The sequence below is a fragment of the Carassius carassius genome, chromosome 46, assembly GCF_963082965.1.
Source record: "Carassius carassius chromosome 46, fCarCar2.1, whole genome shotgun sequence".
Classification (NCBI taxonomy): domain Eukaryota; kingdom Metazoa; phylum Chordata; class Actinopteri; order Cypriniformes; family Cyprinidae; genus Carassius; species Carassius carassius.
In genome coordinates this window covers 3,641,023-3,660,749 of record NC_081800.1, presented here as the reverse complement: position 1 = coordinate 3,660,749, position 19,727 = coordinate 3,641,023, and the positions used below count along the sequence as shown (strand labels likewise).

At 36.9% G+C, this 19,727-nt stretch overlaps 1 protein-coding gene across 1 annotated transcript in view; it reads right to left on the bottom strand.

Annotated features, from left to right (window-relative positions):
• The window catches only part of LOC132129573 (PR domain zinc finger protein 5-like), a 95,505-nt gene extending 75,778 nt beyond the window's left edge, over positions 1 to 19,727 (bottom strand). Inside the window, exons 1-3 of the mRNA XM_059541206.1 lie at positions 19,463 to 19,727; positions 15,169 to 15,252; positions 4,742 to 4,864 (exon numbers count right to left, since the gene is read on the bottom strand). Coding sequence (XP_059397189.1) covers positions 4,742 to 4,864; positions 15,169 to 15,252; positions 19,463 to 19,561 — 306 coding nt within the window. The 5' untranslated portion in view covers positions 19,562 to 19,727. The remainder of the gene's footprint in view (positions 1 to 4,741; positions 4,865 to 15,168; positions 15,253 to 19,462) is intronic.

Below are 19,727 nucleotides of genomic sequence, written 5' to 3'. Positions count from 1 at the left end.
TATTTTTTTTCTAAAAAAGGAAATTAAGTTGTTCATTTTAAGAGACCCAGGAGTCTTATTTTCTCTTGCATAATTAATATTTCACTTTAATTAAGCAAAAACACATTTTATCCGATTACTTGATTAATCGATGGAATTTTTGGTAGAATACTCGATTACTAAACTATTCGATAGCTACAGCCCTACTCTATAGTGAACCCTCAGGCGAGCTATTGCATGTTAAGCACAAAGATATGTTTTTAGGTGTTGAGATGAGCTGTGAAATCATTCTGCAATCACAGTATTATTCACATTATTTTATCTGAATCACAAGGTGCTACAGGTGCATTAATACTGACTGTGAGAAGGACACTGGAGGTTGCCAGGTCACTGCATTATTGGTTACTACTCAGCTGCCATATCCAGCTCATGTGACCTCAATGTGTACGCCCACATGTGCATGCCCACATGTCCCTGTGTGTGTGTGTGTGTTATTCGTCTAAGGCTCATTACACTTCTCTTATCTCCACACTCTTTGGTGTTTTCAGATCTCTGGCTCTGCAAAAGCACATCAACACGGCCAGACATAACAAACTACTCACTCCAACTCATTCCCTCTGCTTTCTGCCTCCGTTTCAAAGCTGCTCTTATACTCCGTGGCTCTGAATCAAAACCTAACGAGTTGCCTACGCAAAATGTTTAATTTGTATTAGTATGTTTAATATATAGAGCCTTTCCCAAGCTCAAGGACGTTTCACAATGAGAGTAGAAGAAAAACAATAATTGCATACTGTATATAATCAATTAAATGGACAATGGACCTTTGCCAAGTTAAAGACATGTGCGATTGCAGTTGCAGATCACAGTAGTAGTACAAACAGCCAAATACAAGCAGAGAACCAGAACAGTTTAAGAAAAGACATATTGTTACAGGTAGTATTGGTTAAATGGGTAGGTTTTGAGTTCAGAATTAAATTCATGCAGTATGGTAATTTGTCCTAAGAGACAGGGGAAGTTTATGTGCGGTGTTGGGAAGGTTACTTTGGAAATGTAATAGGTTACAGATTACAAGTTACCCTGTTTAAAATGTAATAGTAGTGTAACTTTTTCAATTACTTTATTAAAGTAATGTAACTAATTACTTTTGAGTACTTTTTGATTACTTTTCTAAATTTGTGAAAATTAAAGAATAATAAATGAAAGCATATACATCAACTTAAATACAGTTATCTAATAAGCATGTGATGTATTCTGTGTAATAAACTCCTGAAACATTGGCGTTTTTTTTAAACTGCTGTCTCTTTGCATATGATATGATGATAGTTTTCTCAAAATAAGTAAAATGCACATGAAGTGACACAGAGCAGTTCTCGAAATTATGTTTATGTGCTCGTGTACTCCTATACTGAGGCAGCAGAGGTTGAAAACACTGCGAGCTTCAGTAGGCCTATGTGTAGTAAATGAAACCATGTCTTTGCCATTAATTTACAGGAGGGGCGGACTGGGAAAAAATTCAGACTGGAAAATTCAAACTCAAACAAATTCATGGACAAAACTATTTTTTTGTATGGACCTGACATAAAAAAAGGTTTAAATCTTTAATTTGGGGACATGCAAAATAATTAAAAGTTGTCTCCTGAACTGCACCTTCACTTCCATTTTTCTCTTCAGTCTCTTTATTTTGCCCTGTTATCCATCTCTCTCATGACTTTAATACTCAAGATTGAACAAAACTATACTTTACAATACAATACTCTACAATACTACAATATCTTTATAGAAAAATCCTAATACTGTACACGAGTCATGTTTTTCCCTTACAAAAATTAACCTTGCTTTTATTAGCCTATATAAAAGTAAAATAACCTTGTTTTGTTTTTATTTTTTTGCAAATGGATTTGTATTTATTTTTAAATACATTTGTAAAATAATTTTACATTTTTGGTTATCACAGTTAAACAATAGTGACCATTTTCTCTGGATTTATAGTTAAATATTAAAATGTTAATTTTCGTAAGGGTTGTGTTGTTGTCTGTCGTAGCTCCCCCTAAACCTATAAAAAAAATCTGAATTTTTTTCAGCTAAATTACTACTGTAACATTACAACTGATAATAATGATGTCCTTAATATAGTATTTTGAGTGATGACTGATGAGCAACGTGCTGCTGCTTGAATAAATAAATAAAAAAAACAAAGACAAAAAAGCATCTTTACAGATGAAACTGACCTAAAACCCTGAACAGGAGTTCTGCTTCTCTGCTCCAGCAGTCCACTCTATTCTCTCTCTATATTCTCTCTCTCTCTCTCTCTCTCTCTCTCTCTCTCTCTCTCTCTCTCTCTCTCTCTCTCTCTCTCTCGCATTGATTACTCTGAGTCTGATCCAAACCGTTTGGCGGAGGCGCGGAGAGCGCGCGAGTCATGACTAACACTTCATGACTTATTAGAGATTTAATTATCAAATGGCGGATTCGCAAATGATCGCTTTAGTACATTCGGCAGGCAATTATACAATAATGATATTAAATAGTGGGGCAAAATCGGCTGCCAGGCCACCGGGAATTGTCCCGGTTCTCCCGGTGTCCAGTCCGCGCCTGATTTCCACAGACACACAGAACGTGCAAGAGTCATATTGCATTTTTGGGGCTTAATATTCACAGACACTAGTCCATGTCATGTTTTGATTCAAGTGTACTGACCTACTTTTGATTTAGTCATCCAAAATGTGGCATATTCCGTCCGCGTTAGGCATTTCGTTTTTATGACTGGATTCTACGAATTAGACTGTATTTCCGCATCCCGGAAATTATTAGGGCGGTATGTCTCAGAAAAGTCAGTGCAATTTGGGAAAGAAATCAGTTAAATCTGTATGTGGATGTGTGTAAATATTCAAATGTAATCCCCTTTGTAATGGTAAAAAATTTCATAAGTAACTGTAATTTAATTACTCATTTTTTCGTAGTAACTGTAACTAATTACAGTTACAATAATTTTGTAATTAAATTACGTAACGCCGTTACATGTAACTAGTTACTCCCCAACACTGTTTATGAGCCATAACCAGAGAAAGATCTACCTCCCAAGGATGATAGGTGAAATCTCGGAACACAGAGAAGTTCACCTTCAGATGATCGAAGTGGTCGAGAGGCAGTATATGGATAAAGTAAATCAGAGAAATATGTAGGAGCAAGACCATATACTTTAACTTTACTTTTTTTATACATTTTTCTGTGACTTTAAGGTATGAAGAAGAATTTTATGATTGATTATTGAGAATTGGAGTTAAGCCAGGGACAGTCCTTCAGCGGTCGTGGGCGGGGCTTGAGCAGTATGATGTCATATTGGTCAGAAAATCTAAACGATTGATTATCAAGTCTATTCTTGATTATCAAATCTATTCGGTTTTCTAGGGATAAAAAAATAAATAAAAAAGAAGTGACTACATTATTATTATTGTATGGTGGTTGTGTCCACACACTGCTAAGACACATTTATATGTGAACACTATGTAAAAGTGAATTTTGCATCCGATGCCCCGTTTATGTGAATGCCCTTCATGTAAAGCCTGTTGCAAAAACAGACAGGCAATTATGCTTTTTTCTAGAATAATTTCAACAAATAATAATAGCTAATTTTAACTAATTAAACTAAGTGGAAAAACCCATAAGAAAATATCAGAAGTGAGTGAATGCAGTCCAAACAGCTGATAAAACATCAAAATAATCCACAAGATATCCACACCACTCCAGTCCATCAATTCACATCTGGAGAAGAGAAATAATGTGTGTTTGTAAGAAACAAACCCATCAAGATGTTTTTTTTTTAACTTTAAACCATCACTTCTGGCCGAAATATAAGCCAATAATTATTGTGATGTTTTTACCAGATTTTTGGACTCATTCTGACGGCACCCATTAACTGCAGAGGATTCATTGGTGAGCACGTTATGCAATGTTACATTTCTTCAAATCTGAAGAAGAATAAACTCATCTACATGTTGGATGGCCTGAGGTTGAATGAATTTTCAGCAAATTTTCATTCTGGGGTGGACTACAACTACAAAAAAAAAATAGTAGAAAAAATCTGTTGTCTATTATCATTAGTGTGGCAATGTATTAAGCGCAGCTCACACAGCTCTGTTGGTCACCTTTTACTCTCACATGTAAATGTGACCACACCTTTAGAGTTTTGCGGTGTTAGCTTAGCAACATGCTAACCCAAAACTCAATTAGTAAAGCCTGATGGTGTGTTCACACCAGACGTGAATGTAATTATTTGCTTGAGTGGATTACATACATAGTCAATGCAAAGACGAGAATAAAAACAAATTCACGCTGGACGCCGCGAATGACACGAAATGTGGGATGTTTTCAGCGAACGCATGATATTTGCCTCAATTGTGTCTTCTTTCGCTTTCCATTGTATTTGGGACTTTTTGACGAGGTACAAAACAGTGATTGTAGTTATCTCCACCATGGTTGCTTACGCTGTTTTTATTCGAGGGAGTGACACCAAAAACATCCCACGAGTAATCTAAAGTGAGTGACGCGGTGCGCATCTGTGAACACACCATTAGAGTCAAACCTTACTTACACTTATTGTAGGTTGATGCAGACTTCTTGTCTATACAGTGTTCCAAATCAGTCCCTCAAATAAAGCTGTTAAGAAGGCAGCTGCCAATGTATTCAGTACCTAGCAACGATGTGTATCTGAGAGAATGTAAAGAGATCTCTGTGGTTATCAGGCTGTGGCATCGTGTCATACCTGAATGGCGGCCAGGTTCTTCTGCTCCTGTGAAGGGGCCTGATGAACGAAGCGAAGCCAGTTAGCATGGCGAGGATTACTAGCGTCTAGGATATAGAGCACGTCACCTTTATTCCCTCGAACCTGCAGAAGTGCACATATCCAAAGGTTACAAGCCATTCAATCAGAATCCAAGCAACAATGTTGCTCCTCAAAGCTGCTTCTCAACAACCACTAAACAGTCATTGAAAGCATAGTGTCCAATGAACAGTCTAAAGCTCCAAATATCATGCACCCAAAATTACACATTTTTAACCTCTTCTCCGGTACACATAGATGAAGTTCAATGGTATCAATAACTGCCATAATCTTGCAGTGAAACATGACTTCAGTGAGACTCTGTGGGCTGTGTATCCACTGAATGCAACCCACAGATCCATGTACATTAAAGCAGATTAAAAAGCATAATAGATTAAAGCATAATAGTGTTGTCATTGTTTTATATCATTTTATTAACTAAAATACTGCAAAATGCAACAAGAGTCAAGTGTAATACAAACCCGATTCCAAAAAAGTTGGGACACTGTACAAATTGTAAATAAAAACAGAATGCAATGATGTGGAAGTTTCAAATTTCAATATTTTATTCAGAATACAACATAGATGACATATCATATGTTTAAACTGAGAAAATGTATAATTTTAAGGGAAAAATAAGTTGATTTTAAATTTCATGGCATCAACACATCTCAAAAAAGTTGGGACAAGGCCATGTTTACCACTGTGTGGCATCCCCTCTTCTTTTTATAACAGTCTGTAAACGACTGGGGACTGAGGAGACAAGTTGCTCAAGTTTAGTAGTAGGAATGTTGTCCCATTCTTGTCTAATACAGGCTTCTAGTTGCTCAATTGTCTTAGGTCTTCTTTGTCGCATCTTCCTCTTTATGATGCGCCAAATGTTTTCTATGGGTGAAAGATCTGGACTGCAGGCTGGCCATTTCAGTACCTGGATCCTTCTTCTACACAGCCATGATGTTGTAAATGATGCAGTATGTGGTCTGGCATTGTCATGTTGGAAAATGCAAGGTCTTCCCTGAAAGAGATGACGTCTGGATGGGAGCATATGTTGTTCTAGAACTTGGATATACCTTTCAGCATTGATGGTGCCTTTCCAGATGTTTAAGCTGCCCATGACAGACACACTCATGCAACCCCATACCAGCAGAGATGCAGGCTTCTGAACTGAGCGCTGATCACAACTTGGGTTGTCCTTGTGTTCACCGACAATGTTCTCTGGAAGTATTCCTGAGCCCATGTTATGATTTCCATTACAGTAGCATTCCTGTATGTGATGCAGTGCCGACTAAGGGCCCGAAGATCACAGGCATCCAGTATGGTTTTCTGGCCTTGACCCTTACACACAGAGATTGTTCCAGATTCTCTGAATCTTTGGATGATATTATGCACTGTAGATGATGATAACTTCAAACTCTTTGAATTTTTTTCTCAGAAACTCCTTTCTGATATTGCTCCACTATTTATCACCGCAGCATTGGGGGAATTGGTGATCCTCTGCCCATCTTGACTTCTGAGAGACACTGCCACTCTGAGAGGCTCTTTTTATACCCAATCATGTTGCCAATTGACCTAATAAGTTGCATATTGGTCCTCCAGCTGTTCCTTATATGTACATGTAACTTTTCCGGGATCTTATTGCTACCTGTCCGAACTTTTTTGGAATGTGTAGCTCTCATGAAATCCAAAATGAGCCAATATTTGGCATGACATTTCAAAATGTCTCACTTTCAACATTTGATATGTTATCCTTCTTTTTTTACTCTCAATTTGTACAGTGTCCCAACTTTTTGGGAATCGGATTTGTAGATTAATACATTTTAATCTGCCATATATCAGCCATAATACAATCAGAATTTTAATAATGGATCCCTACTTACAGTATTATGCAAGTATAATTACATACTTTATTGATACAAACAGGTTGGCAAGACTATCCAGTGACAATGTAGTTCAATGTACCTACACCGCAATTTTCAAGCACTTTTTACTAACAAATTTACTTACACAACAATATTACACCTGAGAGTACCAGTTAATGCGGTGTACAGTACACAATTTCAGCCTTAAATCAGGCTGAAAACATTGTTACGTCCCACAGGAATGCTCTTTTCTTAAATTTGACGAGTACCTTTGTCCCACTGTTTCTGAATACAAACTATTATTTCTCGTTCTTAACTTACTGAAATGCAGACTAATAGAGACTTATTCTGACTAATCTTAAAAGGTAAATTCCCTGAAATTGCCCGCATCACAACAACACACACAGGATGAAAGAGCGGCATAGTGAAAAATTGATGATTTATCACAATAATTATATGCACTATATCTTTAGGCAGAATAGTGTCATCAGGGCAGGCAGATCAATAAATCAAGTCTAATGTGGCTGAATCCGACCTGGTCTGCGTTATAATTACAACTTTTATGCAGCCGAAAATATACCCAAATCTTTTAATAGCAGATATTTGATGGGATATTAGATACGGCATGCACTGGGAGATGTGTCTGGCATGGGAGAGTCAGCGTGAGTGGAGTTCATGCTTGCACGTCTCAACCAATTAATGGTTGCCTGGAGATGAGCAGTGATGCGTCTGTCTGAACAACAGGGGCAGCAACTTCTCCAGGATGGTTAAAATTCAGTCAGACCTCTATAATCTCAGTCACAGAGATACAAACTGATGGAATCAAAACTGAAATCCATTTTTGGTAGTCTCTGCAAAGACATCACTTTTAGTTTTAGCATTGTCTGAACAAAGCTCTAACCCCAGGTATTAAACTTTGGTTCGTAACTAACCCCGCACTGTTTGTGCTAGACACGCATGAATGAAACTGAAAATCATGTGACTTGTTGAGAGGTGTTTTTGTCTGGTGAACAACAAAACAGGCAAAAAAAAAGTCCAATAAACTTACAATGAATGAGAGAATTAAGCCAAATCACCCTTGTGAGGAGAAGCAAACTTTAGCAGGGCTTTAAAAAGAGTACTTATTACAGAAATATTTACTTTACCAGAATATTATTAATTGAAAAATGAATGTAATATTTCAGACACTAACTGCAAATTACTGAAAATGTATAATAGTTTAAATTTATATTAAATGTTGGCTGAACTTAAGAGTGTTTTTGACCCACTTAAAGGGATAGTTCACCCAAATAGCAAAATTATGTTATTAATAACTGACCCTCATGTTGTTCCAAAACCGTGAGACCTCCGTTTATCTTCTGAACAGAGTTTAAGATATTTTAGATTTAATCCGAGAGCTCACAGTCCCTCCATTGAAGCTGTGTGTACGGTATACTGTCCATGTCCAGAAAGGTAAGAAAAACATCATCAAAGTAGTCCATGTGACATCAGAGGGTCAGTTAGAATTTTTTGAAGCAACGAAAATATATTTTGGTCCAAAAATAGCAAAAACAGCATTGTCTTCTCTTCCGGGTCTGTTGTGTGAGAGTTCAAAACAAAGCAGTTTGTGATATCCGGTTCACGAACGAATCATTCGATGTAACCGGATCTTTTTGAACCAGTTCACCAAATCGAACCGAATCATTTTAAACGGTTCGCGTCTCCAATACGCATTAATCCACAAATGACTTAAACTGTTAACTTTTTTAATGTGGCTGACACTCCCTCTGAGTTCAAACAAACCCATAATCCCGGAGTAATTCATTTACTCAAACAGTACACTGACTGAACTGCTGTGAAGAGAGAACTGAAGATGAACACCGAGCTGAGCCAGATAATGACTCCTTCACGAGTCAAGAACCGGTTTTCGGATCACCAGTACTTCTTTCTGACAGTTCGATTCAATAAACCGGTTGAAGAAAACTGTTCACAGTTTCTTTTGCGCTCGACGTAATGGCGTCATTGGCGATGATTGCCCTTGATTCAAGCCTTCGGTTTACCCATGCTCATAACATTAGCACAGAATCAGTTCAGAATCAATCATCAAAAGAATCCGTTCGGTTCAGACGCTCTGTGTGCCAATTTGAAAAACTAATGGAATGCATAGTCGATATAAAAAACTGGATTACGAGTAATTTCTTACTGCTAAATTCTGAAAAAACAGAGGTGTTAATTATAGGACCTAAAAACTCTGCTTGTAATAACCTGGAACACTGTCTAACACTTGATGGTTGCTCTGTCAATTCTTCATCATCAGATAGGAACCTAGGTGTGCTACTTGATCGCAATCTTTCCTTAGAAAGCCACGTTTCTAGCATTTGTAAAACTGCATTTTTCATCTCAAAAATATATCTAAATTACGGCCTATGCTCTCAATGTCAAATGCAGAAATGTTAATCCATGCATTTATGACCTCAAGGTTAGATTATTGTAATGCTTTATTGGGTGGTTGTTCTGCACGCTTAGTAAACAAACTACAGCTAGTCCAAAATGCAGCAGCAAGAGTTCTTTCTAGAACCAGGAAGTATGACCATATTAGCCCGGTCCTGTCAACACTGCACTGGCTCCCTATCAAACATCGTATAGATTTTAAAATATTGCTTATTGCTTATAAAGCCCTGAATGGTTTAGCACCTCAGTATTTGAATGATATCCTTTTACATTATAATCCTCTACGTCCGCCACGTTCTCAAAACTCAGGCAATTTGATAATACCTAGAATATCAAAATCAACTGCGGGCGGCAGATCCTTTTCCTATCTGGGGCCTAAACTCTGGAATAACCTACCTAACATTGTTCGGGAGGCAGACACACTCGTGCAGTTTAAATCTAGATTAAAGACCCATCTCTTTAACCTGGCTTACACATAACATACTAATATGCTTTTATTATCCAAATCCGTTAAAGGATTTTTAGGCTGCATTAATTAGGTAAACCGGAACCGGGAACACTTCACATAACACCCTTTGTACTTGCTTCATCTTTAGAAGAATGGCATCTACGTTAATATTTGTCTGTTTCTCTCTTATTCCGAGGTCACCGTAGCCACCAGATCCAGTCTGTGTCCAGATCAGAGGGTCACTGCAGTCACCCGGATCCAGTACGTATCCAGACCAGATGCTGGATCAGCACCTAGAAAGGACCTCTACATCCCTGAAAGACAGCAGAGACCAGGACAACTAGAGCCCCAGATACAGATCCCCTGTAAAGACCTTATCTCAGAGGACCACCAGGACAAGACCACAGGAAACAGATGATTCTTCTGCACAATCTGACTTTGCTGCAGCCTGGAATTGAACGACTGGTTTCGTCTGGTCAGAGGAGAACTGGCCCCCCAACTGAGCCTGGTTTCTCCCAAGGTTTTTTTCTCAATTCTGTCACCGATGGAGTTTCGGTTCCTTGCCGCTGTCGCCTCTGGCTTGCTTAGTTGGGGTCACTTCATCTACAGCGATATCGTTGACTTGATTGCAAATAAATGCACAGACACTATTTAACTGAACAGAGATAACATAACTGAATTCAATGATGAACTGCCTTTAACTATCATTTTGCATTATTGACACACTGTTTTCCTAATGAATGTTGTTCAGTTGCTTTGACGCAATGTATTTTGTTTAAAGTGCTATATAAATAAAGGTGACTTGACTTGACTTGTGTCGGTTTGCTTCACGCTGAATCACACATGCGCAGTATCATCAGCTCCTCGGTTCTCGAATCGGACGCGTCTGACAGAAACGGTTCTTGACTCGTGAAGGAGTCATTATCTGGCTCGGCTCGGTGTTCATCTTCAGTTCTCTCTTCACAGCAGTTCAGTCAGTGTACTGTTTGAGTAAATGAATTACTCCGGGATTATGGGTTTGTTTGAACTCAGAGGGAGTGTCAGCCACATTAAAAAAGTTAACAGCTTAAGTCATTTGTGGATTAATGCGTATTGGAGACGCGAACCGTTTAAAACGATTCAGTTCAATTTGGTGAACTGGTTAAAAAAGATCCGGTTACATCGAATGATTCGTTCGTGAACCGGATATCCCAAACTGCTTTGTTTTGAACTCTCTCTCACAACAGACCCGGAAGAGAAGAAAATGCTGAATAAAGTTGTAGTTTTTGCTATTTTTGGACCAAAATGTATTTTCGATGCTTCAAAATATTCGAACTGACCCTCTGATGTCACATGGACTACTTTGATGATGTTTTTCTTACCTTTCTGGACATGGACAGTAGACCGTACACACAGCTTCAATGGAGGGACTGAGAGCTCTCGGACTAAATCTAAAATATCTTAAACTGTGTCCCGAAGACAAATGGAGGTCTTATGGGTTTGGAACGACATGAGGGTCAGTTATTAACAGTGTTGGGGAGTAACTAGTTACATGTAACGGCGTTACGTAATTTAATTACAAAATTATTGTAACTGTAATTAGTTACAGTTACTAAGAAAAAATGAGTTATTAAATTACAGTTACTTATGAAATTTTTTACGATTACAAAGGGGATTACATTTTAATATTTACACACATCCACATACAGATTTAACTGATTGCTTTCCCAAATTGCACTGACTTTTCTGAGACATACCGCACTAATAATTTCCGGGATGCGGAAATACAGTCTAATTCGTAGAATCCAGTCATAAAAACGAAATGCCTAACGCGGACGGAATATGCCACATTTTGGATGACTAAATCAAAAGTAGGTCAGTACACTTGAATCAAAACATGACATCGACTAGTGTCTGTGAATATTACGCCCCAAAAATGCAATATATGACTCCTGCACGTTCTGCGTGTCTGTGGAAATCAGGCGCGGACTGGACACCGGGAGAACCAGGACAATTCCCGGTGGCCTGGCAGCCGATTTTGCCCCACTATTTAATATCATTATTGTATAATTGCCTGCCGAATGTACTAAAGCGATCATTTGCGAATCCGTCATTTGATAATTAAATCTCTAATAAGTCATGACTCGCGCGCTCTCTGCCAAACGGTTTGGATCAGAGGTAGCCCCTAATCAATGCGAGAGAGAGAGAGAGAGAGAGAGAGAGAGAGAGAGAGAGAGAGAGAGAGAGAGAGATAGAGAGAGAGATAGAGAGAGAATAGAGTTGACTGCTGGAGCAGAGAAGCAGAACTCCTGTTCAGGGTTTTAGGTCAGTTTCATCTGTAAAGATGCTTTTTTGTCTTTGTTTTTTTATTTATTTATTCAAGCAGCAGCACGTTGCTCATCAGTCATCACTCAAAATACTATATAAAGGACATCATTATTATCAGTTGTAATGTTACAGTAGTAATTCAGCTGAAAAAAAATCCAATTTTTTTTTTATAGGTTTAGGGGGAGCTACGACAGACAACAACACAACCCTTACGAAAATTAACATTTTAATATTTAACTATAAATCCAGAGAAAATGGTTACTATTGTTTAAATGTGATAACCAAAAATGTAAAATTATTTTACAAATGTATTTATTTAAAAATAAATACAAATCCATTTGCAAAAAACAAAAAAAAACAAGGTTATTTTACTTTTATATAGGCTAATAAAAGCAAGGTAATTTTTTGTAAGGGAAAAACATGACTCGTGTACAGTATTAGGATTTTTTCTATAAAGATATTGTAGTATTGTAGAGTATTGTATTGTAAAGTATAGTTTTGTTCAATCTTGAGTATTAAAGTCATGAGAGAGATGGATAACAGGGCAAAATAAAAAGAATGAAGAGAAAAATGGAAGTGAAGGTGCAGTTCAGGAGACAACTTTTAATTATTTTGCATGTCCCCAAATTAAAGATTTAAACCTTTTTTATGTCAGGTCCATACAAAAAATAGTTTTGTCCATGAATTTGTTTGTATGAGTTTGAATTTTCCAGTCTGAATTTTTTTCCCAGTCCGCCCCTCCTGTAAATTAATGGCAAAGACATGGTTTCATTTACTACACATAGGCCTACTGAAGCTCGCAGTGTTTTCAACCTCTGCTGCCTCAGTATAGGAGTACACGAGCACATAAACATAATTTCTAGAACTGCTTTGTGTCACTTCATGTGCATTTTACTTATTTTGAGAAAACTATCATCATATACAAAGAGACACCAATGTTTCAGGAGTTTATTACACAGAATACGTCACATGCTTATTAGATAACTGTATTTAAGTTGATGTATATGCTTTTATTTATTATTCTTAAATTTTCACAAATTTAGAAAATTAATCAAAAAGTACTCAAAAGTAATTAGTTACATTACTTTAATAAAGTAATTGAAAAAGTTACACTACTATTACTTTTTAAACAGGGTAACTTGTAATCTGTAACCTATTACATTTCCAAAGTAACCTTCCCAACACTGGTTATTAATAACATAAATTTGCTATCTGGGTGAACTAATCCTTTAAGTAGGACTTGAGCACATCAGAATTTTGATCAGAATCTTTTCAGAATTATATAAATTGACTTTGAAATATGGTAAAAGTGCACTTATGTATTAATAAAAATAAACTCTTTAAGTCACTTAAGTGGTCTTTAATTTATTTAATATTATATTAAATGAAAGTCTTTTAAACATATAGAGGGATAGTTATATTTAAAGGGATAATTTTTCACACAAAAATTAACGGTTGAATTCTGTTAAATTTCTGGAAACTTTTCAGAGTTTTTGTTGTTGTTGTTGTTTGTTTGTTTGTTGTTGTTTTTTTAACTTGGTGAAATATGAAAGTCTTGCTTTTGGAAAGTTTGCTGAAATTTGCCGAAAAGTTTCTAATCCTGTAAGACTTTCGTTCATCTTCAGAACATTCATATGGAAACATTGATTGGCAAACATAAACAGTTGTTTATTTTTATGTTCGCTTAACATGTGAGAACAAACCTCACAGGTTCTTACAGAAGCTCAAACATAACACACAAGAATGAACCTCATAACTAATGTGTGCATCGATTAATGTTTATATGTGAATAAATTCAATTTGTTCATCATATAAAGTGATCAGTCTCTCACAGAGGACGAATCCTCTAGCTCAGGAGTCGGCAACCCACAGCACGTGTGACAACAGTGGCACGCAGAGGCAGGGGCGCTGCACAAGATCCCGGGCCCTATGCATAGGCAGTCCTAATGGGCCCCCCTCCCCTTGAAAATATATATTCCAGACTTTTCAGGGCCCTCTCTTCCTTTGGGGCCCTGGTAATCAGTACTGGTTTTACCCCCAGTCCAGCGCCCCTGCGCAGAGGGATAATCGCTGGCACTCGAGCACTAGGAAAAACTGCAGACTGATGTACATTTTGAGGTAATAACTTCTCTTAGTCACACAGCCTGTTAGGAGCTATAAATACTAAAGTGTGAGAATTAACTTGCGCTAGTCTACGGATGCGTGCGACTGCTGCACATACTAGGCACTTCAGATCAAAGCCTCAGCGGTCTAACAGCGCTCGCCAATGTCAGAATTACTGAGATGGCAACAAATCAACAGTCAACTTTTAATGATACGTTTTACGATAGAAATGTTAGATGACCGACAGCTGTATCCAGTGATGAAAACTACTCAAAAAAAAAATCTCAAATATGGCCATTTAGAGAGAGAGAGTTTAGTTACTTAAAAAAACCCACACGATTTTACCCCCTCGTTGCTGAGCAACATAATGTAGCGATTCAGTATCGATTAATAAAAGTCGCGTGGCAGTTCTAATCACACTGTATATCTGTTATTCAAGAAACGTGAAAAGTTTAAAAGTTTAAAAAACTATTTATTAAAAAAATCTTCAGAAACTATTTTCATGGAAATCAAATAGGCCTATGGACCTTTTTCACATATTTTCTGGTTTCTCTGCAGTGAAAGTCAAATTAAAGAGCATTGAATGGGAGATTAACACAAATATATTTTTTGCATTCCCATTTACTCAAAGCAAAAGAAAAACTCTTGAAAGAAGAACAAGATGATGTTTTCATGACTTTCAACAAAAGGAAACAAATTGAGAGAGACAGCAGTCAGAAGAGAGAATGTCAAATTTACCGTCCCTCCCATAAACGCTGCATTAGAAACACCCTCGCATTAGCGTTAACTGTTTTTTTGTTTGGATGCAAAGTTGATATAATACAAAGAATAATGTTATAAATGTGCACACATTAAAAAAAAAATACAAATATGAAAAACTTTTGAGGATTTCGATGCTGATAAACGTTAAACACGTCATCTTGTGAAAAAGGTCCACTTTTTTATCGTATTATAAAAAAATGTGTATGTACTGTATACAGCATGCATTTACAAAAAGGGTGGGTGGGTGTGTTGGCACAGTGGTCAACCATTTGTGATTTTCTCTTCTTAAAAACATTAATGTTGTAAAGTCATAAAATAGCCAAGATATTAACTGGCATTTTATAAATGCTTGATAAGATATGAGTTGCCTCTGAAGTGCTCCAAAGTGACATAAACTCAAAAAACGTATAGCAAACATTGAGGGTAAAGAAATGGAACGATTGTTGGTCCTAGTCACCCACCTCCCACATCAGTCGTGGATCCATGCTTTCATCCAAGTCACTCAGCATCCGCTTTTCACCTGCAAATGGACCAAACTTCTCACCCTGTGAAGAAAGAGTGAGTTTATTTGTGTGTCATATTCAGCAGTTTCTGTGTGGTATCTGAACATGATCAAGGAAAGGCTCTGTCAGATCTTTAAGAGTCTATGGGTAGATTCTCCATTCCCACACATTTAGAGAGATGTCAAGTAGTGCTGGGCGGTTTGACAAAAAAATCTGTATCACAATTTTTATTTTGTTTATGATTGTGGCGGTTTCAGTTTATCACAATTTTTCCTTGACTGGGCCTTTATATGAAACAGAATGCATGAAACTTTGCATTTTAATCACGTTCCAAAGAAATATGCTAGCATGAGCAGTTTTTCATTTAAATTAGACTGTATAATTTCACATTTTGAAGCAAACAGACCTGTCTGACTTAAGCTTTGTGAAACTATACTATATAAAACACATCTGAATGAAACAAAAACAGCAGACGGACTGAATGAGACGCAGATTCACTCTCTAACAGCAGCTGGCACTTATGGAACAGCAGTGATACAGCGTTTCCTTGCTTAACGTTGTAAATAAAGCAGTGCTGCGCTTATAAACACTACTTTAATATCTATTATATGATATTAAGATGAAAAGAAAATACCATCTAAACTTTTCTGAATACAGTCAGTTCGCCTCAGAGATACATTCATATAAAGCCCCAATCCCAAATCAGTGTTTAGAATTGCCATCCACTTTTTCGCATTGTGAGAACCATTTTCGCATAATGAGCTTCTTCTGCCTCGTACAGTATTTTCTCCTCTTTGCGTTGTGACCTCTGCCAGGTATGAGACGTAATCCTCATTATTGTTTTATCATTATGTATTTGACATATGAAGAAACAGTCGAGCAAACGAAGAGGACAGCAGTTTGTAACTGTTTAGTTTCTTTTCTCATTAGATTTTAACGCAGTTGTCTTTGATAGGAAACTCTGTTTTGCTTACTGTGTTTACCGTGGTAATCTTGTGCTCAAGTCGCCTTTGTTCTCATACATATCGTGTGGCTTAAAAAAACCCTCTCTAAATTCTGCACTTTTAAAAAACTACAGACTGGTATCCCTTCTTGCATTCACTGCAAAGGCACTTGAGCGAGTTTTGTTCAACTAACTCTCTATGTTTCTTGCACAGAACAACCTCCTGGACAGCAACCAATCTGGCTTCAAAAGTAGCCACTCAACTGAGACTGCCCTGCTTTCGGTTACTGAAGCCCTGCGACTAGCAAGAGCAGCTTCCAAATCCGCAGTACTCATCTTGCTGGATCCACCAGTTAACCACCAGATCCCCCTGTCCACCCTCATGAAGATGGGCATCTCAGAAACCGCACTAAGCAGTTCAAGTCTTACCTCACAGGTAGGTCTTTCAGGGTGTCTCTAAAGGGGTTAGATTTCCAAATAACAACTTCTTGCTACTGGGGTTCCTCAGGGCTCAGTGCTTGGACCACTTCTTTACTCTATCTACATGGCTTCATTAGGTTCTGTCATTCAGAAACATGGCTTTTCCTGTCACTGCTGTGCTGATAACACTCAACTCTACCTCTCATTCCAACCAGATGATCCAATGGAAGCTTTTCGCAATGCAGCATGTCGGACAGATATTTATGGATGGATGAAGGACCATCACCTTTAACTCAACCTTGCTAAGAAAGCCAGGAAACTTGGAGTTGTGACTGATGATCAGCTAAGCTTCACAGACCATATTGCTGAAATGACCCGGTCCTGCAGATTTGCCTTAAAAAACATTAGGAAGATTAGACCCTTCCTATCAGAGCAGAACTCAGAACTCCTTGTCCAAGCTCGGACTTGTTCTCTCCAGATTGGACTATGGTTATGCTCCCTTGGCAGGCCTCCCAGAATGTAATAACACTAGCTTGCTTTATTATTTTTCTATTCTATCCGTTTTCTTTTTATTTATTATATTATTTAAAAGCCCTTGCTATGTGTACTGCGTTAGGCTAACTGAGACTTGTTATAGTACTTGTATATCATTGCTCTTTTGTTGATTTTGATTGCTTCCACTGTCCTCATTTGTAAGACGCTTTGGATAAAAGTGTTTGCTAAATGTCTAAATGTAATGTAATATAAAATAATATCAAGCCTCTGCAACTGATCCAGAATACAGCTGCGAGAATGGACTTCAACAACCCAAAGAAAGTCAACGTCATACCTTTCTTGAGCAGTTTGCACAGACTGTCAATAAAATAATTAAACTTGCCTAAAAATAATGTTTGCTTACAAGACAACCATGGGTGCTGCACCAATATACCTAAACTCACTAGTTCAGACTTATGTGCCCTCCTGAAGCTTGTGTTCTGCAAGAGTAACACACCTCATGGTGACAAAATTATTAGAAATTGTGATTCTGTTTTAAGAAATATTAATTAAACGTGTAAATATTTCAATATTTGTACAAGTATGCACACTTTTGGACTCTAAGCTCTAATGGACGCTGTTCAGTGAAGCAACTGTTTTTCAGCACCCCGGGTTTCCAAGTTGGCAGAAAACACAGCATTTTTCATTGAATTAATCGTCAAGTGCGCTTGTTCCTGTTGGTGTTGTTAATCTGGCAACCTGCGTGTGCGTCAAGTCTGAGGAGGAGGGGCCGGGTGAAAAAAAACCCTCTCCAATATTTTGAATTTGGACTGCAATACTTAGTTCAGCCACTCTGTGTCAATCATACAGGCAGAACCTTCAACAGTTAACTCTCAATTCACAATGCCATCTACATTGCATGCCGGTTAAAAAAAATAAATCTTGCGTTGCGTAATTCAAACCGGTTTACCGTTTGAACCAGTATTTAGCCCAGCACTAATGTCGTCTCAGACCAGGCAATGTATATATAAAATGGTCTGAACTCTCCAGATGACATTTCCTAAGGCTTGTGCAGATGTTGTGAATGCTTTCGGCGATTTGACCCAATTAAGATCTGATGAACAGAAAAACCAAGACAAGCATAGAGAGTGTAACAGGAGGAACTAGGTTGAATCCTATTATGAAAAAAAAAACTAATTATATATATACACCGCAAATAATAATAATAAAAAAAATAATAATAATAAATGTTTTAATTAAAATATAATTTTTGGAGTATGTTTCACAAGAAAATGCTTTTTCAGGCATTTAATGTGTTTATCATTTAATGTTTCTTTGTAAATAATGGTAAAATTTGCTAAAAATTTCTTTATGATTTTTTTGTTCAATATATTTCATATTTCATATAATTTCCATACATAACTTGCAATTGTAGTGTATTTCAAATCTTAAAAGTATATTAGAAAACAATGTACTTGTAGTAATTGTAGTCTTAAATTATACTAAAATAATATTGATTAAATTAAATGCCACTTAAGTGTACTTGAAGTACATTCATGACTACATCTCTTACATTTAAGTTCACTTTTAAAAAGTTTTACATTAAAGTAAACTTTAAATCATTATGGTTTAATAATATTTTGTCATGCTTTAATGAAGGTTAATTCCAATTAAGTGGGTCAAAAAGCATTATTGAGTTAAACTAGTTGCATTTAATATAAATTTAAACTTTAACACGTTTTCATTTAATTGTAAATAACATGCATTGAAGTGTCTGAAATCATTACATTTAGTTTGTCCTTAAGTATATTATTGTAAAGTATAGTATTTCCATAATTATATATATATATATATATATATATATATATATATATATATATATATATATATATATATATATATATATATATATATATGTGTGTGTGTGTGTGTGTGTGTATATATATATATATATATAATTACACATATAAAAAATTTACATACATTACTATTGTATATACTATACAATAATATACTTAAGAACCAACCAGATAGATAGATAGATAGATAGATAGATAGATAGATAGATAGATAGATAGATAGATAGATAGATAGATGCAGTGTAATATCAATACATTTCCAGTAGCTGCATATTTTAGCGGAAAGTTTTTTTGTATTTGTTTTTTTTTACTCTGAAATGGTGTTTGGCATGATGGATTTTTGGCGGAAACGATGGTTACCATGGTGATTGTTTGTACGGTACGTGGCAGGCAGCACACGTAAGCACATACACAGAGGAATGCAACTACAAACAGGCGCCTAAACTTAATATACTATGTGCAGAGTAAAAACAGTAGGCTAAAAAAAGAAGCGTTTTATTACTGCACTTCGCATGCTTTATCTTTCAAGCCGAGAGTTTGTTTTCTATGCACGAACCTTTTTGACTGCTCTGGCAGTGTACAGCCCCATCCCGTCTTGAACTTTGGAGGACTTCAGCACGAATCTGTCCGGGACATACATGCCCAACATTCTCATTACTTCAGAAAAACGCCTTTCTTAACAACAAAACAGACGAAACGCGCTCGGAAACACTGGTTACGAGCTGCTTTAATATTCTCTGCTCGCTGTGTTTAGAAATCTCAGTCCAGTCTGGTCTTCCATGTTATTTTCTGTCTGTAAAGGAGACTGGCTCTGCGTTCCG